Source organism: Perognathus longimembris, chromosome 25 (assembly GCF_023159225.1).
Source record: "Perognathus longimembris pacificus isolate PPM17 chromosome 25, ASM2315922v1, whole genome shotgun sequence".
In the NCBI taxonomy this organism is placed as follows: Eukaryota; Metazoa; Chordata; class Mammalia; order Rodentia; family Heteromyidae; genus Perognathus; species Perognathus longimembris.
In genome coordinates, this window is record NC_063185.1 from 14,310,890 (window position 1) to 14,335,563 (window position 24,674).

At 41.6% G+C, this 24,674-nt stretch overlaps 2 protein-coding genes and 1 non-coding gene across 6 annotated transcripts in view; 1 reads left to right on the top strand and 2 right to left on the bottom strand.

Moving 5' to 3' along the window:
- The first annotated feature begins 5,079 nt into the window (after positions 1-5,079).
- Positions 5,080-6,798, top strand: Leap2 (liver enriched antimicrobial peptide 2). Its single transcript, XM_048334207.1, has 3 exons — positions 5,080-5,525; positions 5,899-6,038; positions 6,287-6,798. The coding sequence occupies exons 1-3, from the start codon at positions 5,469-5,471 to the stop codon at positions 6,321-6,323; spliced, it is 234 nt and encodes a 77-aa protein (XP_048190164.1). The 5' UTR covers positions 5,080-5,468; the 3' UTR covers positions 6,324-6,798.
- A 5,985-nt stretch (positions 6,799-12,783) lies between these two features.
- Aff4 (AF4/FMR2 family member 4) overlaps positions 12,784-24,674 on the bottom strand; it is a 56,014-nt gene continuing 44,123 nt past the window's right edge. For 3 of the 4 annotated variants that reach the window (XM_048334396.1, XM_048334398.1, XM_048334395.1), the window contains 13 exons: positions 24,327-24,364; positions 23,265-23,427; positions 21,441-22,358; positions 20,585-20,673; positions 19,746-19,986; positions 18,626-18,720; positions 17,783-17,846; positions 17,539-17,675; positions 17,226-17,297; positions 16,113-16,206; positions 15,242-15,285; positions 14,865-15,085; positions 12,784-13,804 (listed from right to left, as the gene is read on the bottom strand). In XM_048334396.1, the coding sequence (XP_048190353.1) occupies positions 13,677-13,804; positions 14,865-15,085; positions 15,242-15,285; positions 16,113-16,206; positions 17,226-17,297; positions 17,539-17,675; positions 17,783-17,846; positions 18,626-18,720; positions 19,746-19,986; positions 20,585-20,673; positions 21,441-22,358; positions 23,265-23,427; positions 24,327-24,364 (2,304 nt within the window). In that variant the 3' untranslated portion in view covers positions 12,784-13,676. The remainder of the gene's footprint in view (positions 13,805-14,864; positions 15,086-15,241; positions 15,286-16,112; positions 16,207-17,225; positions 17,298-17,538; positions 17,676-17,782; positions 17,847-18,625; positions 18,721-19,745; positions 19,987-20,584; positions 20,674-21,440; positions 22,359-23,264; positions 23,428-24,326; positions 24,365-24,674) is intronic. The other variant, XM_048334397.1, reaches the window with a different exon arrangement.
- On the bottom strand, positions 20,250-20,378 carry LOC125342262. The gene has a single exon (XR_007209198.1). It is a non-coding gene; the product is annotated as a small nucleolar RNA SNORA40 (small nucleolar RNA).

Below are 24,674 nucleotides of genomic sequence, written 5' to 3' on the forward strand. Positions count from 1 at the left end.
TTTTTTTTTTTTTTTGTCATGGGGCTTGAACTCAGGGCCTGGGCATTGTCCCTGAGCTTTTTGCTCAAAGCTAGTGCTCTACCACTCTGAGCCACAATATCATTTCTGGTTTTCTAATGGTTAATTGAAGATAAGTCTCAGACTTTGCTGTTTAGGCTTACTTTGAACTGTGATCCTCAAATCTCAGCCTCCTGAGCAGCTAGGACTACATGCGTGAGCCACCAACACTAGGCTAGATGTATTTGTTTTTAAAAATTATTTGAGATTACCTTTTGAGAACTAAAATTACTTGACTAACAAAAAAGGCAGGGCTGGGGCTGTGGCTTAGTGGTACAGTGCTTGCCTAGTGTGCAGGAAGCCCTGAGTTCGATTCCTCAGTACCACATAAACAGAAACTTGAGCTGAGGCTCAAGTGGTAGAGTGCTACTAGCCTTGAGTGAAAGAAGCTCAGGGACAGTACCCAGGCCCTGAGTTCAAGCCCCTAGGATGGGGGGAAAAAAAAAAGGCAGATATGGGACAACCATGTCTGGCAGTCTGGACCCATTTCTTTAAACTGCCATCTGGGGCTGAGAGTGTGGCCTAGTACTAGAGTGCTTGCCTGGCATGCATGAAGCTCTCAATACCCCATAAACCAATAATAATAAAATAAATTAAAAAAATAAATGGTCACCTCGCTGTGATATAACCCTGAGCCTTCAGCTTCTCACCTATAACAAAAGTTGTGGGGATGATGGGATGAGTGACCTAGAAGGTTCTGGTGAGCAGCTATCAAAACTTTTGCATCCCCAGACATGGTCCAGATTAATTTCCTGGGTCTTGCTGCCAAGTCTTGCAACATACCTGGATTGTAGAGTCCAGTGACAATGCGATTAAAAGCTGGGGACCTGAACACAGTATAGATGCCCCTGTCCTGGTCATACAGCATTTCAGCGGGTTCATCTCTGCTTACCTGGATGGCTCTCCTTTGATTTTCGCCCCCAAGCATCTTAGAGACGACGGCACCCTCTTCATCTTCCTCGCCTTGTCTTACACTAGTTCTCTAAGAAGCAAGGTTGAAGTTGAGCCTATTGGTCTGGCTCCTTTATAAACCAGGAGTGCTCAACTGAGACCCCTTGAGGTGCTGAGATTCTGCATAGGGCCCAGATTATTAAAGGATGCTTTCAAAGCAGGGCGCTGGTGGCGCCCACCTGTAATCCTAGCTACTCAGGAGGCTGAGATCTGAGATTCAAGGTTCAAAGCCAGCCTAGGCAGGAAAGTCTGTGACTCATCTCCAATCAATAACCAAAACACTGAAAGTGGAACTGTGGCTCAACTGGTAGAGTGCTAGCCTCGAGCACAAGAGCTCAGGGACAGCTCCCAGGCTCTGGTTCAAGCCCCTCACAGACCAAAAAAGAAAAAGAATGCTCTCAGTTTGTCTGGAGGGACTTCCCTCTGGAACTTGAGAGCATGGATCTGGTGCCAGCTGAGACACGGGTATCGGAGATGTGGTGGCTGGGTACCAGTATAGATGATCAGGGGCCACTTTAGGGACTATCTGTAGGAATCTACAAAGGAGAACTTCGGGAAAGGTTGTTTTTTATGTGCCAGTCCTGGGGCTTGAACTCTGGGCCTTGATGCTATCCCTTTTGTACTCATGGCTAGCACCCTACCACTAGAGACCCAGCACCACTTCCAGCTCTACTGGGTAGTTTAGTGGACGTGAGAGCCTCAGACCTTCCTGCCCAGAGTGGCTTTGAAGTACAATCCTCAGATCTCAGCCTACTGAGTGGCTAGGATGACAGGCGTGAGCCGCCAGCGCCTGGCTTCAGGAAGCCTCTTAGCAGAAGAACAGCCGCGGTGGGCCTTGATACCGTGCCCTGTCCGCCGGGAGCTTCCAGTCGTCGATGCGGCGTGCACCTGCTCTAACATTTGCTCCGCTTAACTCCCCAGTGCTCCTGCCCCACTGGGGGCTGCCGTCTGCCAACATGGTATCCGACATGGAGGCCCAGAAATATGCCAGCTCCAGCCAGCAAAGAAGCAAATATACTTTGACCTTTGGTTAGAAATTTTACCTGCAAAAGTTTTTTTTCCATTTCAAAGTCCTTTTTTAAAAAAAAAAAAATTTTTTTTGTCCAACCAGGACTCAAATGCAGTAACTGAGGCTTTTGCTCATTGGTTGCCGTTCTACCACCCGAGCCACGCCTCCAACCCCTCAAAGTCTTTTCATCTTTTAGTAGGCACATCCTACTCAAAAGACAGAAGGAGAATGAGTTCCCGGTTACACCAAGCCCTAATGAGCGCTCCACCTGGAAAGTCCTTCAGTCAGCTGGTCATGCACCCACAACCCTTTGTCCCATTTCAGCCGAGGGCTTACCTCTGAAGCAGAAAGTCCCTGGAGTGGAATCCAGAGCAGCGATCAAACCTGCTTCAAGAGTCACTTTCTTGGGCTGGGAATATGGCCTAGTGGCAAGAGTGCTTGCCTCCTACACATGAAGCTCTTGGTTCGATTCCCCAGCACCACATATATGGAAAACGGCCAGAAGGGGCGCTGTGGCTCAGGTGGCAGAGTGCTAGCCTTGAGCGGGAAGAAGCCAGGAATGGTGCTCAGGCCCTGAGTCCAGGACTGGCAAAAAAATAAAAGAGTCACTTTCTTCATGTAAATGAATCAGTGGAACCCCCAAATGGGCCTGGATGCTGTCCCAGAGTCCCTGCTACTTGAGCCACAGCACCACTTCTGGCTTTTTCTGAGTAGTTTATTGGAGATAAGAGTCTCATGGACTTTTCTGCCTGGGCTGGCTTTGAACCCCGATCCTCAGATCTCAGCCTCCTGAGTAACCAGGATTCCAGACACGAGCCACCAGTGCCTGGGTAACATGTGTTTCTTTATTCAGTCATTGAGATACTTGATTGTTGCTGAGAACCTATCTTTTTTTTTCTTCTCTCTCAACTTCAGGAATAGATTTTTATAGTCTAGCATCAAGGAATGGCTGTGGGTAATTGCTCAATTCAGCTAAGTGTTGCTTTGCCTGCCTGCCTCCTGTCCTTCCTTCCTTCCTTCCTTCCTTCCTTCCTTCCTTCCTTCCTTCCTTCCTTCCTTCCTTCCTTCCCTCCTTCCTTCCTTTCCTCTCTCTCTCTCTCCTCTCTCTTTTGGTGCCCATGAATGGGGTTTGAACTCATAGCCTGACAATGTCTCCAAGCTTGATAGATGAGAGCCACTGATTGGTTCCTGGCCCTAGGTCCTTCTTTTGGGAGGATGCAGAGAGACGTTTGAGGCATGAAGGCTTTGGCAGTGTTCCCCCCCCCCCCCCAGGCCTTTTTCCCTATGCACAGGGGCCCTGGCTTCAGGCTCTTTTTCTCCAGGGTGGTATTGGCTTTATAAATGAATACAAAAGGCTGGTTTGATTTTGCTCAGATCATAGGCAAGACAGAAATGGTGGCTTTACTTCTCTGATATCCCATGCATGTCCCTGCAGGCTGGGTTAGGGGCACTGGCACTAAGCCCACAGCCCCACTGGTTCTAGGACGTCACGTTGCTCAGCCTCGCTTATCTAATCAAATTTGTGTTCTTACTCAATGTTCACTAGGTCACCATACAGCCTCTCCCTAACCCTGCAAAAGTTCCTAGTCCCTTACCTGGGGTCATCCGGTATCCAACACTTCTTTCTTTCTTTCTTTTTTTTTTTTTTTTGGTGCAGGTCCTGGGACTTGAACTCAGAGCCTGGGCACTGTCCCAAAAACCCAGCCTAGTGCTTTAGCGCTTGAGGCCACAGCTCCACTTGCAGCTTTTTGCTGGTTGTGAGTCTCGCGAACTTGTATGTCCAGCTGGCGTTGATTCACGATCCTCAGATCTCAGCCTCCTAAAGGATTATGGGTGAGAGCCACAGCAGCACGGCTAAGGCTCGCCTCTTGATGCTTCTCAACTCGGGAGCTCCGTGATCCCATGAGGACCGGAATCAGGGCCAGCAGATGTGTGGAGTCAAACCCCACTCACTTCATGAGACCATGCATGCTCTTCTTCCTGGGGGAAGCTTCCCCTTCCTCGCTGTAGGATTGGTGATGACCCTCCATTTCTGCCTGGGGGTAAAGGAACAGGCAAGCTTAGAAGCTTTGCAAAGAGGTGTCAGTCAAGTTTCCAGTGAGGTACGAGGCAGGTAGATTAAAAAATCTTGGTGCCTTTTTCTTATCCTTTCATGAAGATTTCCAAATCTCCCTATGCAGAATTCAACTTTCCTCTCAAATGTATTAAAAATGCCCATAATCAACACTTGAGAAAAAAATGCTCTTGTAATCCCAGCACTTGAGAGGCTGAGGCCTCTTGAGTTTGAGGTCAGCATGGGCAATTTGGCAAGACTCTGCCTTTAAAAAACAATGAAAATGATAAAAAAAAGTCCATGTCAGTATCCTTAACTACTCAGGGTTTGAACATGTATGCATGTGTGTGTGTATGTATGTGTATGTATATGTATGTGTATGTATACGTATATATACATATGTATACACACACACGTCCTCTTTTGGTCTAGATTCCTATGAAAGCCCATGAGTTTCGAGCTTTGGAATTAGCTTTACGCCTTTTCCCATAAGGCTGCTGGGTAGGCAATGCTTTGCCAAGGCCCAGCCATCTATACTGGGAATAAAGCCTATCTATAATTCAATGTTGTGACTACATAAGCTCTCACGGTGACTTCAGAATTCCTGTTACCATCTCACTCAGAGCTCAGTTAAAAGCCCAAGCGCCGTGACATCATCATTCGACTCACCCATGGTTCCAATAAACCCCACCAGAACGGGTTGCCATTTTCCTTGGAAGGGCCGGCATGGGTGCTAGGACTGGGTTTCCCACAGCAGGGGCTGCACTCTACTGGGAAAATGAGGGTGATGCAAATGTGTGCAATGTATGCAAATGTGGGACCCCAGACACTACAGGCCGATGACCTATCCTGCAAGAGAGAAGAGCTGGATACACTAGGCCAGTGAGTGCTTCTTGCCTAGACAAATGTTCAGAGGGGTCAACATGATTTCTGAAGGCTGTATTGACTAGCGAAACGAGCTATTTTCAGCCTTTTTCTTCCTCTCCCGTACTGCTAGGAGTTGAACCCTGGTCCTCCTCCATGCTAACACTCGCCTCGCCCCTCCCCCCCTCCCCTGAGCTTATTTTAGAACTATGGCCAGATGCCTAATTTCCCTCTGTGGCTTCACGTGGCTTCCAAAGAGGAGGGGTAGGGCTGACTTCTGATCAAATGGGTGGGAAGGTCCAGGCCAGCAACACAACCAAAGTCCAGATGAAGGATCAGTAAACGCAATGTGCCTCAAAGGTAGCCCTGAATACATTCTGCTGGTAGACATTAACTCATTAAATCGATCTTGATTACAAATATAAACTTTGTCCTATCTCACCTGGCAAGCAGGAGAAAGGTGGATGTCTGCCTATAAAAGGGAAATGCTTCGTGTCCCTGGCTTTCAGGCTCCAGCATCTTCTCTCTGCCAACATGTGGCACCTCAAACTTTGCGCAGTGCTCATGATCTGCCTCCTGATGTTGGGCGAGGTAAGGAAGGCAGCCCGTGTAGAGCCGTGGGATTGTGTTGCTAGTCCCGGGGCTTGAACTCAGGGCCTGGGGAGCTGTACCTGAGCTTGTTTTTGCTCAAGGTTAGTGCTCTGCCACTTGAGCCACAGCTCCACTTTCACCTTTTCTGTGAATCATTAAGAGATGAAGAGTCTCAACACAGTCTTCCCTGGCTAGCTTTGCACTGCCTCTCGAGTAGCTAGGATGATAGGTATGAGCCACGGGTACCCAGCATGGTGGCAGCGGGATTTTAAGTAGAACTTCCGAGTCAGACTTGGTCTTGGGTCTCCAGTGTTGTAGGTGTGCGTTGCGGGGCTCAACGCTTCTACACTTGAGATGCATCTTTGTTCTACAGGCAAATGGCTCCCCAGTACCAGAACTGAGTGCAGCAAAGAGAAGAGCACGGAGAATGACCCCCTTTTGGAGAGGGGTCTCTCTCAGACCCATTGGAGCCTCCTGTCGGGACGATTCCGAGTGCATCACAAGGCTATGCAGGTATTCTAGAAATCGGGGTGCAGGGCTAAGCCAGGAAGACCTGGGAAAGTGGGCAGGGGCAATGAGAGAGATCCAAGAGTAGGGCTTGGGATGTTGGGGTGCCAAGGCTGAGGCAGTAGGCTCCAGAGCAGCCCTTGGGTATGAAAAGCCAAGGCCCACTCCAGGTTCCTTTCCTTGGGCTGGATAGATGGGGAGACCAGACTCTGCTAGATTGCAGGACTTAAAAACCACCATTTTTTCTCCTCTAGAAAAAGACGCTGCTCCCTAAGTGTGGCCCAGGAATAATGTGCATCCCAGGGGAAGAAAGCCCAGCAGAGACCCCCAGTGCTCCGTTCTATGGAGTGTTGAACTGCATTTTGGCTGGAGATACATAAATGAAGCAATCTTGTGTTTTTAATATTTAAAAGACAGGTGCTATGCTTTCAGTGGGTCTCCATTTCTTCTTAGCCTATTGATATGTGGATAACAAATGTGTCTTTATTGTAAGTTTATTTTTCTATGGAAACTATTAAATATTTCAAGTAGAAATGTTGGTGGTCTGATCTGAAACTTGAAAGGGCTCCATTTGGTAAACTACAGAAAAATAAACTAGCTCTGCCAAATCATGATATTAACTTCTCCATCTGGAAAGTGTGGTTAAGAGTTAACATATTTTCACTGAGTGCCAGTGGCTCACACCTGTAATCCCAGGTATTCAGGAGGCTGAGATCTGAGGATCATAGTTCAAAGCCAGCCAGGCAGGAAAGTCTGTGAGACTTATTTTTTTGGTTGGTTGTTGGGCTTGAACTCAGGGCCTGGGCATTGTCCCTGAGCTGCTTTGTATGCAAGGATAGCACTCTACCACTTGAGCCACAGCACACTTCTGGCCTTTTTGAGTAGTTTTTTGGAGATAAGATTCTCACAGGGACTTTTCTGCCCCAGTTAGCTTCAAAATTCAGCCCTCAGATTTCAGCCTCCTGAGTAGCTAGGATTACAGGCGTGAGCCACTGGCACCTAGATTCCATGAGACTCTTATTCCAATTAACTGCCAGATAGCTGGAAGTGGCACTGTGGCTCAAACTGGTTAGAGTTACAGGATTTGGGCAAAAAAAAAAGCTCAGACAGTGCCCTGGCCCTGAATTTATGTTCCATGAGCACCACCACCAAGTTAATGTATTTTCAAGAGCTTTATAAAGAACATAAGGGGCAAGGTGGTTCACACCTGTAATCCTAGCTGCTCCGGAGGCTGAGATCTGAGGATCACAGTTTGGAGTCTGCCTGGGCAGGAAAGTCTGTGAGATTCTTATCTCCAATTAGCCACCAAAAAGGCCAGAAGGGGAGCTGTGGCTCAAGTGGTAGAGCACTAGCCTTGAGCAAAAAGGAGCTCAGGGACAGCGTCCAAGCCCTAAGGTGGCTATAAAGAAAAAGGAAAAAAATCCCCACAATGGTGAACAAGAGGCAAAGGTATAATAGCTAGGTAATGAATGAACATGGCAAAGCCCTAAGTTGTGGCCCTGCCCTCTGGATCTTGATGCATTTAAAAGTGTCACGATGGGCCAGTGTGATTTTTGTCTATCCCTCTCTGAACATAAAAGCAGAACTCAAGGGAAAAAAAATCTAGTTTAATAAAATGGTAAAAAGCCATGTCACCAAGAACCTCCAAAGAGATGTGAGATTTCTTGGGGTAAGGCAACCAGCGATGTGTGCACAGGACAACCCAGGACAGAACCCTAAAATACAAAACAGCTGTTGTACGCAAGGGGCAAGGAGCTGCGGTGTAAAGAGAACAGTGTTTATAAACTTTAGTACAGAAAAATCTATTTGATATTTATTAAACTTAGTTTCTCCAGCGATGGTTTGGCATTATACAAAGCATCTTAATGACACAGTAGAGTTAAAAAGATTTTTACAAATTGAAATGTGATACCCTTGTCTCCAAATATTTTAATTGCCATAAATTTGTTTAAAAATACACATTAAACGCATGTTTGACACTCTAAACTTTCTATAATCTCAATACCACAAAATACATATAATATACTATACAGATGTGGAAAAATCTAGTTAGTATATAATACTTTGCTCACCATTAACAGCTTTATTATGTGAAATGCACATACTGACTTAGAAATCCTAGCTTCTGAGCCCCAAAGTACCTCTAAAATTTTAATGTATTGCAACAAATAAAAATCACAGTATATAATTGAAATTTTGGTTGCAAATGTCAGATGCCTAAATATTCTGGATAAAAGAAATGTAAAACAAAGGTTTCGATCATGTACAAAACAAAGGCATCCTATTAAGTCATTAACAGTACCTTTCTGTGGAACCAACAGACTGTTTGTCAATAGTGTTACCTCCCCTCGGACCCTCCCCCATATCAAATCATTATTTACCAAATAATTTTAAATTCAAATAAAACAATTTTCAATAAATATATAAGTATTTCTATCCTCCATATACAAAATTTCTTAAAACCATTCAAAACGGAGGCTAGAATTTCTTAACTGTGCTTACCAACCCCACATCTGGCCCTCAACAGTAGTGCCTTGGCAGGCACTGGTAACGGAGCCATCTCTGTTGGTGAGCGCCTCCCTCCCCCCACCCCCCCTCTTAAATCCCAGTACTGTTGAATGCTCATGTCAGTGATTGGCCAGGTGTGTGCATGACGTTGTAAAATGGGGACACTTCTTAAAACAGCAACAACAAACTCAACGATATGGATTCATCATGACACTGGCTTGAAAGGCAGCATTACCAAAGAGATACTTTCCAGATAGGTACATAATAGGTAGAAAATCCCAATAGTTAAAAACTGAGAAGAATCCCCACATGGAAGCAGTGTAAGAGGTGAAAACGAAGTATTACTAGAATTTCTGGGTGGGAGCTTTTAGAAGAGCTTTGTTTTTCCAAAGTGGGATACTTAGCTGAACAATGGTAGCAAGGAGAGGTCTGTGCAGACATTTCCAGACACCAACTTCTTTACACCATGGCTATTTAGGCTGCTATTTCAGGATACTTAATTATCTTTATGACTTGGTTGAGAACTGGAATACCCTAGTCTGCAACCAAATTCCACCAACACCAGAGTTTGCTAAGCTTTCTAGTCTCACTCCCGGAGAGAGCAAGATTTGCTGCTGCTGTTTTTGGCGGTCCTGGGGTGCGAATTTAGAACATCGTGCTTGCTAGTCCAAGTGTCCTATCACTTGAGTCATACATCAGTCCCCAAGTTCCTTTTACTTAACCACTGGGTTCAAATGAAGTACGATTAGTGGATGAGTATGCCTTTATTAACTTGAATAACTGATTTCCTATCACCTGCTGGAGCCTGGTTTTAGGGCCTAGAAGTCAAAACTCCATTTTTCCACCAGCTATTATGTAAAAGGTATGTGGATAAACGTAACTATTTGGCCCTTTGTCCCTGAATCTTCTAAGCCATTCAATTCCAATGATTATTTTTTCCATCTTCCATTTACTGAATGTAATATTATTATTGGGAAAAAGCCCGCCTCTCTCACACACTGATATGTGAAGCTGAAATGAAATCCGTGTCACATACAACTAGGGAATGGAGACTATGAGTTACAGGAGTCTACTTGGATTTGAAATGCTCTGGCTCCCCAAGTTATGTAGGATTTTACTTTTTTTTTTGTTTTTTGTTTTTTTGTTTTTTTAAAGCATCATCACAATCTGCCTAAAACAGGCATCCCCAGTACCAGTAAATGTTCCTGGGACCCAAACGCCTATAAATAGAGTCCTATTATAAATCAAAATACATAAGCTTTTTTTGTTTAATTAGCTACTGGAAAATTAAAATCCTTCCCACCCTGTAAGAGCCCTATATTACACTACATAAGGGCTCAAATATATTTTTAAAAGTTAATTTACTACAAATCATAGTAATTAAGCTTTAACAATCTAAAGGAATACACATTGCACCCTTGAACACGGGATATTCAAGGTATTAACAAGAAAGTGTCTTAGATCAATTTAATAAATAATGTGGAAATAGTTGCACTAAGCTAAAATACTAAACACACACATTTAGACAAACTAATTTCATGTTTCCATACATACATACATATATATATATAAAGTGTGTATGTGTACATAATTTTTAAGATCCAAAGTTGTATACCCTTATACCTAGAAGAGTGCACAGCGTAAGCCTCCTTCACCCAGCTAGACGTCGTCGCGTCACGACGTCACTGGCGTCACGTCACGACGTCACTGGCTGCTCTGAACCGCCACCGAGCCCTGGCCCCAGGCTAGCACTCAGAACCAGATGTCTCACAATGCAAGCTCACTCATTAAACGCCAAGGTACCAAAGTTTCTGCCATTACATACAAAACAATCTAGCTCATCTCGCGGATTCAAACCTTGAAAGGAAAGAAATGATCATTAAAAACAACAGCAAAAAAAAAAAAAAAGCCAACAAAAGAACCCACCGTGAAATCTACTAAAGCCACAAGTGTGTCATTCAAAGTGCAGCTCAGTCATCTATGGATCCCTAGTGCAAGAGTTCCCCAAGAAACAAACAAAAAAGAAAAAAAAAAGGCGTGTGTGGGCATGTGCACACATTAAACTGTTTTTTATACTGGAGAAATCAGTAGTGGTCGATCTTCTTTGCTCCTCAACAGCTGTAGCTGTCAAAGTATCTGAAGTACGCACTGCTTATGGTCACTTCTTAGCTCCTTGTCAAGAAAAACAACAAGGAAAGGGCTGGAATGGTTTCCAGCCAGACTGGGGCCTGGGGCTGAGCTGTGCCAGCTTGAATTGCCTAGAGGAGAGGACTTTCCCACCCCCAGCCCAGCCTAACCTGGGCAAAACTGCTGTGGCGATTTCATCCGCGGCAGTTGGGCTGCTGGTTGCCTGAAGAGTCCAGTGGTGCTTGATGCTGCCTTCTGGCATGCAAGTGTGGTCTTAAGGAGCAGTCAACAGAGGAATTTTTAAAACGGTTCCTATTTCGGTAGTTAACTGGATACTACATACAAGTCTTAGACTAAGTAAGTTTGTAGCCACTTGTCAAATTCAGTTTTAAATGGTTAGAAAACACCGAGGACCCCTGCTGAGTGGGAGGAATGGTGACCAGTAAGAGAGTCCAGGGTAGGTGCCGGAGGAGACGATGCGGACCGGACATCCGAGGAGACAGACAGAGAGGAGGGGACGACTCTCACGGGCTACAACATTGACAATGCAATTACTTAGGATTTTGATCCATTGTCCCCTCCCACGATGAAAAGCTTTTTAACACATGCTCCAAGAATTAACACAGTTTTAGAGAGGAAATATCTTAGGGCAGCACCATAAAACATAGGAAACTCTGCTTTAACACAATAGCACTGACTCTAAATGCTCCTGCTGCCGCCTTGCAGGACACACAAGAGGCTAGAATGTACTGGAATCCAGAGGAGCCCAGCTGGCTGTGGCTGCTGAGGCCTAAAAGCCTAAGAACCCTTTGCCCCTTCCACTTTTAGGACATCACTACAAATTAAGGAATCAAAGCTAGAGAAATCAGAGGACAGGACATAAACGTACTTAATCACCCTTATTTCTTACTAAATGACTATTGTGATTGCTGAGAAATTGTCCTCCGAAGAAAAACTTGTTTCTGGAACACATCAAACTAGAAAAATATCAGAAGCAATTTCTCCACAGGAAAACAAGATTTAAATTCATCTTAATTTGTAGATCTTAATCTTCAAATGATATGTAAAAATAACGAGGTACAAGACTGATTAAGCAGCTCTATAAGGCTGAGGCTGCAGGACAATGAGAGTTTACCAGCTTCATGTGGAAGATGGATACGGTGAATCTGATCGAAGTGTAAGCATCACAATGAAACCCCTTTGTACAGTTTATGCTAATTAAAAAAAGCAAACAAGGAAAGAGAAAAGTTCACTAAGCTCCAGAAATAAGTTTATAAGACTCACTGCACCACGGGACTTGGGAGATTTCCTATCCCTTTTACCCCTTTTCCTATTTCAAGTCTTAGCAATTATCTACAAGTAGTACGGCAATCCTTTGTCCAATTGGATGGATTCCTTTTTAGAATGAGGACAAGTTATTTTTTTTAAGCAGCATTATCCAATTGGTTAGACTAAGTCATATACCAAAACATGAGCTTTTCTGAAATTAAATCTTTACATGACTTTAAAAGAAGCTTTAAATGAAAGAGAATTTGAAATTATTACTCTAGAGGACCAACCATGTATAGAAGATCTAGTCCTAATGTAAAACATCATCTGTAAACAATCCGGAGTCTTCCATTTAAAGGTAAGATTTAAGGCACGCCAAATGTGATAGGGGCACTAAAAACAAAGTACAGAGGAGGATAGACTTCTCACTCTTGAGTCCTATGCGCACCTTGTAGGGAAAGGTACTTTGATAACTGTTTATTACAGAGCTGCCTTCTTTAATTCTATCCTTGCTCTCTTTCCCCTTTGCAAGAGAACTCATATGGAACCAAGTTAGGTACTTTTCTAGTGTGAATTTTCTGATCTCATCAGAAACATGCATCACTGATGAAGGCCTTTAGAAAGGGGAAGCACGTCATCCCAACAGGAGGCATGAGAACCGCAGGCTGTACAGCGGAAGCGGATACCGCAGCACAGCCCGCTTCCGCGCCGGTCACTGCGAGCTCTTCAGGAGTGTCACACTCTACCGTGGGGGCAAAAATCTGCAAAGACATCATTCACCTTCAAACATCATCAGCTGAAGAGACACAGGCAGCAACCCCCATGGGGTTGGAGCGTTTTGTTTTTAAAACAAGAGTAACTTATTCGGCTTCAATGAAGTGTCAAATAACCAGCAACAAAAATGAACACATGGTCCTAATAAAATTCACCTTAAGATTGTCCTTTTATGATACCTTTCAATGTGATATATTCCTAGAAAGTTTTATACCTGCTCTTTTGTAATGCATTAAAAGCATGTTATAGTCACCTTATGATTGGTGTAGTGTTATTCACATGTTCACAGTTTTTGAAATAATGTATATCAAATCAGACATATTTCATTTTACAACCGCATACAATGCCATTTCATATTTAAGTGATCTTTCATGTGTAGAGGAGTAACCGTAACACTAAGCATAAATTCTACAATAATAAAATTGTAGTTAAGATCTGAAATAATATCAGGTAGTACGTGTAGAGAGAACACGTCCCTACTTTAGATGAATCAACTCTCACTCTTGGTAGATCTACCACAAAAAGACATTAGGTAACAAAACTCCCCAAATACATAAATAAAAATGCCTACATTAGATTTACACTACATATTCAACAGAATAAATTTATAGTCAGAAATAAGTTTTAAAGAAGCCCCAGTCTGGGAACTTAAAAATATTAAAATAAATAATTTTCACTTGATTAATTACGAATTGCAACTGGAACGTCAATCTTCTGAGAGATCAATAAAACTACCTTATCAATGTGCGGCAGACTGAAAAGCATTTAAATAAGTTTTTCACACTGGGAATACTGAAGGGGTCAATTGATATGATGGCTTTGGGTTATAAAAAACAACACATAAACCAAGGAGGAGAAATCATTCCTCATTCTTAGTGTCGACTAGGTGGCATGTTATGGCAGTTTTCCTTCGTGATGTGACACAGTGTTGTGGAGAAAATCAGAGGCAACGAGAATGTGTTCAGTTCAAGATATCAACTTGGCATCCTGGCGAAGCCAGTGTAGTCCCTGCCGGGTATAACGAGCTAGATCTGTCATGATGCTTGCGTTAAAGATGAGAGGGCCCATTACTTTATCCAGTTCAGCAAAAAATTCTAGAAAATGAAAAACCATTCATTAACATCAATTCCAAAACATTCTTTTGAGTTATTAACATTTTCAGTCGAGACAGTAGCATTTGCATGAAGCAAAAGGCACGACTTCACCTGACTTATGAAACTCTAATCCTTCTGTATATCACCGTTATAATATTTTTTTTAAAGGTAGTCTTCCTACACTGAACGACTTGTCTGCGTTTTAGAATAAAGCATCATAGTCTCTTGTTACAATGTTCTATAAGTCATACAATATTTTAAACAGAATGCACGGTCAGGAATTAAGTGTTACACACACATGATGAAAATGGGGACCTGGTGCCACTCACAGACAATGAATTATTTGATTATACAAAACATTCTCTATGCATTTTTTTTTTGTGGAAGAAGCAAGTAGTGCTGGGTGATCACACCTGCAATTCTAGCTACTTCCAGAGGCTGAGATCTGAGAATCATGGTTTGAAGCCGGCTTGAGCAGAAAAGTCTGAAAGCGTATCTCCAATTAGCCAGCAAAAAATGCTGGACTGGAGGCATGGCTCAAGTGGCAGAGAGCTGTAGTCTATGCTTGAAAATTGCCAGAACTGTTTCCCGGACTTAAAACAAAACTAAAACTAAATTCAGTTACAGCTGAGTGCTAGTGATTCAAACCTGTAATTCTAGCTACTCAGGAAGCCAAGTTCTGAGAAGCAGGTTCAAAGCCAGCCTAGACAGGAAGTTCATGCGACTCTTATCTCCAATTAAGCACCAAAGAGCCAGAAGTGGAGCTTTGGCTCAAGTGGCAGAGCTTCAATCTTGAGCTAAAAAAACTAAGGAACAGTTCCTAGGCCCTGAGTTCAAGCCCCAGTACTAGCATACACGCATGCACGCTTGTGTGCATACACACACACTCCCCCCAAGTAAATTCAAGGACATTTAAAGTGATTACTATGCAAAAGAGATTAATAGCAAACTACGATCAACTATAAGCTAGGAGAAAAATGAAATACATACCAGACAAATAATTACAAAAGGTTCCTTTTACCAATTACAACCCCTAAAGCTTCCCTAGCACTCTACCTACCTTTCTGCTCTTTGGAAAGCTGTTCAGCTTGGTCCCAAATTTCGGTGGCGTAGAGGAAATTAGATGTAACCTGAACGTAGCTGGCTGCCATCTGGTGGATCTTCTGTGGAATGGTCACTGAAGAACCACTTGCGGAAGCACTACTGCCCCCAGAGGAGTAACTTCCAGAATTGCCTGGTGACAGCTTCGGGGAAACTGGGGAAGGCATCCCAACAGCTTTGCTACACATGGGAAAACAGGAAGTGTGTTCACATGGACATAGTGAATGTATTATGAAACCAATGTACAATCTTCCAACGTGAAGGCTTTTAGAATCCAAACATTCATTTAGGTCAGAAGGGTTCCCAGAGAACAATTGAGAATAAAATGTTACCTACCTTCCTAAACCAGGTGACGGTGCTTGAGAATTATTATAAGAATTCTGTAGGGAAAAAAGATGTACTTAAATATTTTTTAAAAACCCACTACTAACAAAGTATGAAATATATTCAACAATTTGGACTAGGTCTGATTTTAAGAAGATTTATAAATTTAAGAATCAAAATTTGTGTGTGCGCACGGCAAATGCACAGAAGTTATTAGGTGCATGCAGGTATGTTCTAGAAGACTTCACAGAAGAGACAAGGAAACAATGAGAAACACTGAGTCATTGATAAAGGGGAGAGGACATAGAATAATGAGTCATACCATGTACAAAATGGCAGAAGAGTATATCTGGCCCATGGAGGTTGGCTAAAACAGGTATAACAAGTAATAAAAGTCCCTTGAAGACCTTGTAAGCCATGGATAAGCAGAAGAGTTTTTGAGAGGTCTTAGTCATAACTGGAGCAAGATTTTAGGAAACTAAGGTATAGACTGGGAGGAAATATGACTCTGTAGTATAGAGATTTCCAAGAAAAAGGGGTGGGGGAGGAAAAGAAGAAAGAAGGAAGAGGAGGAGGAAGAGGAAGAGAAGAGGAGAATCTGAAGAAGGATAAAAGATAGTTTCAAAGTATAAATACAGCAGCTTCATATAGCTAAATATGTTCTACAATCACATGTATGTATGTATGTATGTATGTATGTATGTATGTATGTATGTATGTATGTATGTAAAAATTTTCCTAAGAACCTTCAAATCTATTTGAGGGTTCTCAAATAATAGTTCCTTGCTGTGCTTTGCCTAAAATGAGAACATGTATGGTAGGGATGGGAGGCTACTATAAACTTTGTTTCTTAAGAAATGGAGTCCTTCTTTTCCATACTTACTTTTAGGTGCTCTGTCAGTGTTTTTGAGTACTTGAGAGCATTTTCCTTCTTCAATTTGAATAATCTTAGGTACAACAAAGACTGGCATCTCAGGCTAGCCAATGGAAAAGGACAATTTTATTTACAAGGAAGCAAATTAACCTTACCTACACAGACAACCTGGTATTATGCAAGACAGTACATGACTGGCTCACGGGAGTGGTCAACAATACTAAATAACCCTTATGCAAACCCAAAAGGTGTGAGTACACTGTAGGAAGAGAAGGTGGGTTAGAAACCTGGGACTAGCTTCTCAATGGATGACGATATTCAAAACCCAAAAACCTTATCCCAGGGAAACAAACAGGTCATAAAGGATGCATTTAAAAACTGTTAAGCAAGCTGGACACTGGTGGCTCAAACCTGTCATCCTAGCTACTTAGGAGGCTGAGATGTGAGGATCAGAGTTCGAAGCCAACCCAGACAGGAAAGTCGGTGAGATTCTTATCTCCAATAAATGAGTCAGAAAAGCTGGAAGTGGCATTGTGGCTCAAGTGGCAGAGCACTAGCGTTGAGCAAAAGAAGCTCAGGGACAGCACCCAGGCCTTGGGTTCAAGCCCCAGGACCCACAAAAATAAAAGCCTCCGTAGAACACTCTCCAAATTATACATAACCTAAAATAAAAATTAAGAAACTAAACTGTGACCAAACATGACCCTAATGGAATCATAAAGAAGGCTCTATATCCAGAGCTGAATTCTCAGTGTTAAACACAATGCCAGCTAAAGAAAAAAAACTAGTAAACCGATGATACCTCCCTAGAACAAAGCAAGTAAGTAACATTCTTTACCGTCCTAAGGAAAAGGATATATGTGAAGGGAGAGTTATAAAAAGAGTCCAAAATAGGTGACTAATTAATTCAATGTTAGTTCCCAATATCAGTCACATATCACCAAGAAGGGAAAGGATCAGACACTGACCACTACTAAAATCTTCCAGGAGGCATTTGGAGTTATTTCCTGCTTCACCCTTAACAAGTTTGTGGAATGTCATCAACTCTAATACTCCCAAGAGCACACATAGCACAATTTACCCAGGAACTGCCCATAATCTAGCAAAGGCTGTAATACTTACCAAAGCACTGTGAGTCTTTTATCTGCAGCTGTAGCATCAGGAGCTAAATAATTCTTTAACTTCATAGTATATCTGTGAGTTAAGAGATCAAATGACAAGTAGATAAGAATATTTCACCTTGATCTTACAGCTTCCTTTGTCCTCCAGGTTTTAGAACCAAACCTAAATAAAACCATCAATCAACTATCCAAGGAAAATGAAAAAAAAATTAGATATCTCCATTGGTTTACTATATCTGGCTTTATCAGCCTCTTCTTAGACAGACTACAGAAATCTTGGCATGGTCAAAAATGTGGCAAATCTTTCCACTTACTTGATGAGCTCCACTGTGTCTGAATACATAGGGAATGGAGATTTGGATTCCTGAGCATTCTTCTCTAAGGCATTCCCACACTCAATGAAAGACACCACAGCATCAAGATAGTATACTGCTTTCTCAAACCTATCAGACTAAAGAAAGGAGAATAAAAGTAGAGTAATGATCTACTATACATGTACAAACAAAGGGATAGTTAAACAAATTTGATTAAGTACACAAATATAAGGAGAATACATACCAATGCATCTGCATTGTGCTTTAGCTTTTTTGCTTCTTGTAAATAATGGTCTGCTGAATAATTTCTGCAACGCAAATTTTCATTATAAATGTGACATATATTTTCATAATTCCAGTTCATCTTAGTCTCCAGTCCCCAGTTTTCACATTCTCAAATAAAACGAGCTATATTAATATTAAACCTTTTGATTGTTTTCTTTTTTTTGCCAGTCCTGGGCCTTGGACTCAGTGCCTGAGCACTGTCCTGTCCCTGGCTTCTTTTTGTTCAAGGCTAGAACTCTGCCACTTGAGCTGCAGCGCCACTTCTGGCCATTTTCTGTATATGTGGTGCTGGGGAATCGAACCATGGGCTTCATGTATACGAGGCAAGCGCTCTTGCCACTAGGCCATATCCCCAGCCCCCCTTTTGATTGTTTTCTGACAAATGTTTATGTTAGACTAAGAACAATGAATTGACTAAGCCAACTCATGGTATCAGCTTCCTACTATTAAAGACTAAGGTAAATTGTTTTAAATTTTGGGCAAGAAATACATAACTTTTTAGCAAATGCAAATGAACCCCAACATTGCTCTACCTTATACAAAACACCTACTAAAAACAGTGATAATAGCAGCAATAACAGTTTCTCAGAAGCCACACCATTAGCATTCTCCAGTAGTTAGCGAGTGAGTTCAGTTAAAGGAATAGCAGTTGGGTGGGTAGTGAGTTTCTAAATTGAAGTCTGAATATGCTGCATAATATGCACAAATATCAATCCTCTAGTTACTGACAGGATTAAAATGAGTTTTTTTTTAATGGACTGGAATGTTTTCTAAAGTGCAAAAACCATCATATTTATCTTACCTGTCGTCAAAGACAAGCTTTGTTCTCCGTGGCTTAGAAGCCTCAGGAGTCGGTGTAGTTGTAGGACAGTTAGAGGAGCTATTTGGAGCCTTTTCCTGACCAAAAATAAAAATAGATAAGTAAATCAGCTAATAGTATTTCTTTAGTTACTGTAAAAATGAAAACAAAGCTTCTCTGCTTCCAGTTATTCACTTATTACACAACTTTGGTAGAAAGAGTCAATTTTATGTAACCAAAATATGAATTCTCCTATTTACTGAGGGTTTACTTCATGGCAGGCCCTTGGACTAAGCATTTGTGCTGGTGGCTCACATCTGCAATCAACCCAAATTACTCAGGAGGCTGAGATCTGAGGATTGTGGCTTAAGTTCTTGAGATTCTTTTTTTTAGCCAGTCTACAGGCTTGAACTCAGGGCTTGGGCTCTGTCCCTGAGTCTCTCTGTGCTCAAGGCTAGCGCTCTACCACTTGAGCCACGGTGCCACTTCTGGCTTTTTCTGTTTATGTGGTACTTATGTGGTACTGAGGAATTGAACCAAGGGCTTCATGCATGCGAGGCAAGCACTCTACCACTAAGCCACATTCCCAGCCCTCCTTAAGATTATCACCACCAGGCTGGGGATATGGCCTAGTGGTTGTCTTGTCATTTTATCTAATATGTTAAGTGTAAAGTCTAATCCCAAGAAATTCAAATTGTATTTCAAACCACAGTCTAGAACTCAAATCTTAGCACTACAATCTTTTTGTGCTTATTTAAGAAAACACTTATGAACAATTCTAATAGGCATGTGGCCAAAGTGATCTATTGCTTTTGTAGCCTGAAATCATTACAGTAAACCTATCATCAATATCATGACATATCAGAAGTAAAATGCCAATGGCTACTAATTTAATGGGAAGTTAAATTTCAAAACATATTATAACCCTGAGGAGATAACATGATAATAATAATAATAATCTCCAATTAACCATTCAAAAACTGGAAGTGGTACTGTGGTTTTAGTGGTAGAGCGCTAGCCTGGAGCACAAAGAGGCTCAGGGTCAGCATCTAGGCCCTGAGTTCAAGTCCCACAACTGACCAAAAAAAAAAAAAAAAAAAAAGCTTGGTCTCCAACACTGTACCTTAGCTTCCTTAGAACTACTGGAAGTCTTCCCTTCGGTCTTCTTCTGTTTTGATGTGGACGAACTGTTTTTGCTGCTGCTACTGTTCTCCTTGTTGCTATTATTGCTTGACTTTAAGGAAGAAGACTGACTAATAGTTCTCTTCCGAGAGCTATGCTCCGTTTTTGACTCTTTTGGAGGAATAGGCCCAGCAGGTGAAGGTAACAAGTCCTTTTCTTTTGCAGCACTCTGCTTAGATGATCTGCCAAACAAAGCAAATGAAATTATTTCTCCACACAGTGATGCAGGGGTGATGAAATTTTCACCTTTTTAAAAAAGTTAATTTGTGGTCAAGGTGATGCAAAAATATTTTTGCCTATAAGTCACCAACTGGTCTTTTCAAGTTCTATAACACTTGCTATCTACCCAGAAAGAAACAATTTTTTTTTAAAGCTTTTTCATTAACTTTATTCTCAGAGCCAACCTGTGTGTTATCAACCTCCCACATTAAACTATTGTAGGAATCATATTCCGTCTTATATGTACCAAAATCTCATACTAAACAATGAGTTCTGGGTTGCAAAAGAGGATTTGCTGTTTGCACCTGTCCTAAGGCTTTGTTACAAATTAAACAAAGACACACACACAAGTGCAATGAAAGTAACAGCTCTTAAAGTAGCTGAATGTTAAATGTTTTCAATTCCTATTAACGAAAATCAAACGCTTCCACTATTTAGTACATGAATGTTGTGCATGTATATGAAAATTGATGACTAAAAAGAACACTATGGAATGCCCTTAGAAAGAACCAATGATCCACATATGGTAACACTGACACGCAACACGTTTGGGGCACATACTCTCTGCTGCTGGATGTCTTGTGGCCAGATGAATTCTTATCTTCTGTTTTGGGTTTTTTGCTCTCATTGGCTCGGCTATCATCTTCATTCTGGATGAAAATCCGAAAACAACAGGTACTAGGTTTGATCCCCAACCCCCATCTGACATCAGCCTTTACCACTAGAAATCCCTCAACCGTTGATCCCTGACAATCTCAGACACAAGATAAATGAGAAGTGGACAATTTATTTAAACAATGTATAATAAATAAGGTCTTAAGGCTGAGAAAGGTCTACTATTTTAGATACAGAGACACCAAATGCTGAAACAGATTTCCTATGCTCTTATACACTATCTTCTCTACATAATGGTTTTAGAAGAGGAGGGATCCACAAATCATAAACGACTTAAGCCATATACTGTAAACTCCCCTCTTGAAAAGTACAAAATTCTATGCCATTTAGTGTATTTACAAAGTTGTATAACCATCGCCATGATCAATTTTAGAATTAGCCAGCAATCTTAACTGTGTGACTTGATCTGAATGTAAGATAGCAAGAGAATGGTTAACTAATAATACCACTCTGAACTAAAATTTCAAGACGATTGCAAAGGGAAGTGTGCAGTGTTTGCACTCTTTCCTTCTCTGGCTACCACATACGCTGAGACAGGGGCCCCCAGTTTATTTCTTAATTATCATCTTGCTTTCTTGAGGGAGATAGATCCTCAAGAGACTACTGATACACACTCAACTGGGCCTTGAGCTCAGCTGCTATGTTCACCTGTAGTTCATACCTACTTGGTATTTAGGGGCTGAGATTTTCCACACCATTTCAGATTCTAAAATAAATAATTAAAAAAAACTCTCTCACAAACCTTATGTTTCCTCTTGCCTTTGTTGGAAACTTTTTCTGAAGCTTGCTTCTGAGCCTCTCTTGTGTGCTTTTCTGGCACATTTTTCTTTTCCCCCTTGGGCGGTTCTGTTTCTTTGTAAGGCTTTCCTGGTATTCTAGTCAAGAGATTCAGGTCAATCTTCACGATAAGTGGATACCTGTCATCAGGTTCACTGAGGGGTGAAAGGAGTTCCTTCTCTTCCATAGGAGAGAACATTCGTTGCCGAAAAAAGCTATCTTCTTCCTCCACAGAGGAGGGCTTAACAGGAGTCCTATTGCTGTCAGGGTACTTAGGAGTTTGTGAGGAAGGGGGAAGGCTCTCGCTTTCATCTGAATCTGAGGACGAGGTATCTGTTTCTATGATTTCCCGTGACTTCTGAGAAGATTTACTTGTCGACTTGTATTTCTTTTTCTCCGCTGTAGGCCGAGGAGATGATTTGGACTCTTTCTTTATATTGGGTTTCCTTGAGCCTTTGGTGGCTGCTTTGTGTCTACTGGAGGGGATGCTAGTAGGCATGTCTACAGGGGTCTCGCTTTCTATCTTTAGCCCTCCACGAGGCTCTTCAGCAGCTGCTTTCTCAGCTTTTTTGGGTTGTTTTTTGCCGACAGTTCTCCTCTGTGTTGTGCTGTCACTTTGTGCAGGAGACTTCTGCCTGCTGCGCCCACTTTCTGATCCCTTTTGGACAGTTTTGGAGTCTCGTCCTGGAGTAGCAGAACTTGTTTCTTTAGGCCCACCCTGATCCGTGTAGCTACTCCCAGCGCCCTGTTCTCGGCCTTCTTTTTTGTAGCCTTGAGATGATGGGATGTTACTATCTACAGAGGAAGCTGGTGACACTTTATGTGGATTCACTTTATTCAGCCAATTATCAAGTTGCCATTTGTTTGTTGGTGGTGGTTCAGGCTGAAAAACAAATACGTATGGTTTTCTCAATATTGAAGCTTTCTTCTTCACAAAGTCAAGGAAGAGGAAAAAAACATAATGTCTAACTTAACAAAAGCATGTGCTTTTCAAAGTTCTAACTAAGACCAAAGCATGGGGTGAAATACTGACCATTAGTTATAATGGTCAGGTAAACTTAAAATATTGTATGTGCCTTTTATCAAATATTTCTGTAAGGAGTCTAACTTGAAAGGAATTATTAAGGATGATTATATACTCATGATTGTTCTAATAAAACATGGAGGTATCTTCAAAGAAAAGGATTATGTATTGTATTTAATTCCAAGAAGTAAACAATGTAGGTAACACGTTTCGCAATTTCATTGTATTTACCTGGGAATATGGCCTAGTGGCAACAGTGCTTGCCTCATATACATGAAGCCCTAAAGTTCAATTCCTCAGCACCACATATATAGAAAATGGCCAGAAGTGGTGGCCCAAGTGGCAGAGTGCTAGCCTTGAGCAAAAGGAAGCTAGGGACAGTGCCCAGGCCCCGAGTTCAAGGCCCAGGACTGGCCAAAACAAAAAGAAAAAAAAAAAGAAAAGAAATTTCATTTTATTTACATATAAGCTTGTTTTATTCAGAATAACCACAGAATGTGAATTCTGATACTGAGACATAAAGAACAAACATAAAGGTCAACATAAAGGCCTGCATGTAATATGAACTCCAAACAGTTCCTAACCTAGAGGGGAAAAGTGTATGTCCTAATAATAAGGAAATAAAATAAAAATTTAAGTTTTCTCTAAAACAAATTGCCTTTTGTCGGATGATGAAATCTTTTTCCTTTCACTTTGACATTTGAATCATATCTTAAATGGCCGTGGCCAATGGCCTTGTGATAACATGGCATGTACCCCCCTCACCTCTGGAGACGCGCTCTGGGATGGCTCGTTTGCCTCACTGTCACTGGAACTACTTTCACTCTCTGAGTCAGATCCAGAGCTACTTTCAGATCCACTGTGGCTGCTAGAATCCTCCCTGGAGTTATCTGCTCCTTCACTATTATGATGGGAAGGTTCAGAGTTACTAAAGGAGACAAAACATAAAATGACCAAAACATTCTTTTACAGTGGCAACAGGGAAACATTCAAATCTGACAAGTAATTTTATGTACAACCTTTACATAAGCTGTTACAATTCTAGGAACCTACAAATGAAATACATTTTCTTTAGAAAGTTTCTTATGTTAGTTGGCAAAGTGGCTTATTTCTGTAATTATTAGGAACTCAGGAGGTTGAGATCAAAACTGAGGTTTGAGACCAGCCCAAGTCAAAACGTTCATGAGATTCCATTTACCTTGGTGCACAACTGTGATCTTGGCTACACAGGAAATACAAATAAGAGCCACAGCTTTGGTTGGCCTGGGCAAAAAGTGAGACCCTACCTTAAAAACAGTCCAAGAAAAGAAGACTGAAGTTATGACTCAAGTGGTAAGATGCCTGTCTAGCAAGTGGGAAGTCCCCAGTACCTCTGATATGATATCTAGGAATTATTTTGAAAATAATTTGAGGTGTAATTTAAATATAATAGAACGGAATCTAGTTTAAGTGGATAGTGTAATGACTTTTTAAGTTAATTTACAGAAATGCACAATTACTATCACAGTTAACCATACTTATTTTATTTTTTATTTTTGTTAATTACGGGGCTTGAACTCAGGACCCAGCTGCTATCTCTGAGCTTTTCCGCTCAAAGCTAGTGCTCTACCACTTAGAGCCACAGCACCACTTCCAGTTTTCTGGTAGTTAACTGGAGTTATCCTGCCTGGGCTGGCTTCAAACTGCAACCCACAGAAATCAGCCTCCTGAGTAGCTAGGATTACAGGCATAAACCATTGGTGCCCAGCCATACTTATTTTATACATCACTACAATGTTAGATTGACTTCAGTACTTCAAATAAAACAGAAAATAAAAGGAAACCTACCTTCCTGGTGTACTCCTTGGCATTGTCTTATCACAATCCTACAATTATAATGTAAGAAGGAAATTTGTTAAAGAATAAATAATACTTAAAAATTGACTAACATGGATCACTGTTAACTTAATATACTGAATAAAAACAGTACACTATTTTTACCTAAAGGACAACTGATTTTTTTTAAGTTTGTTAATATTTCTTCTTATCAATAACCTGCTCCATGAGTACATTCTGATCTGTAGTACATGTGAAGGAAAAGTCAATTTTCAAAAATAATGGGAGTTAAAAGAGAAGAACTAGGTACCAGTGGCCCATGCCTATAACCCCAGCTATCCAGAGGTTGAGATCTGAGGA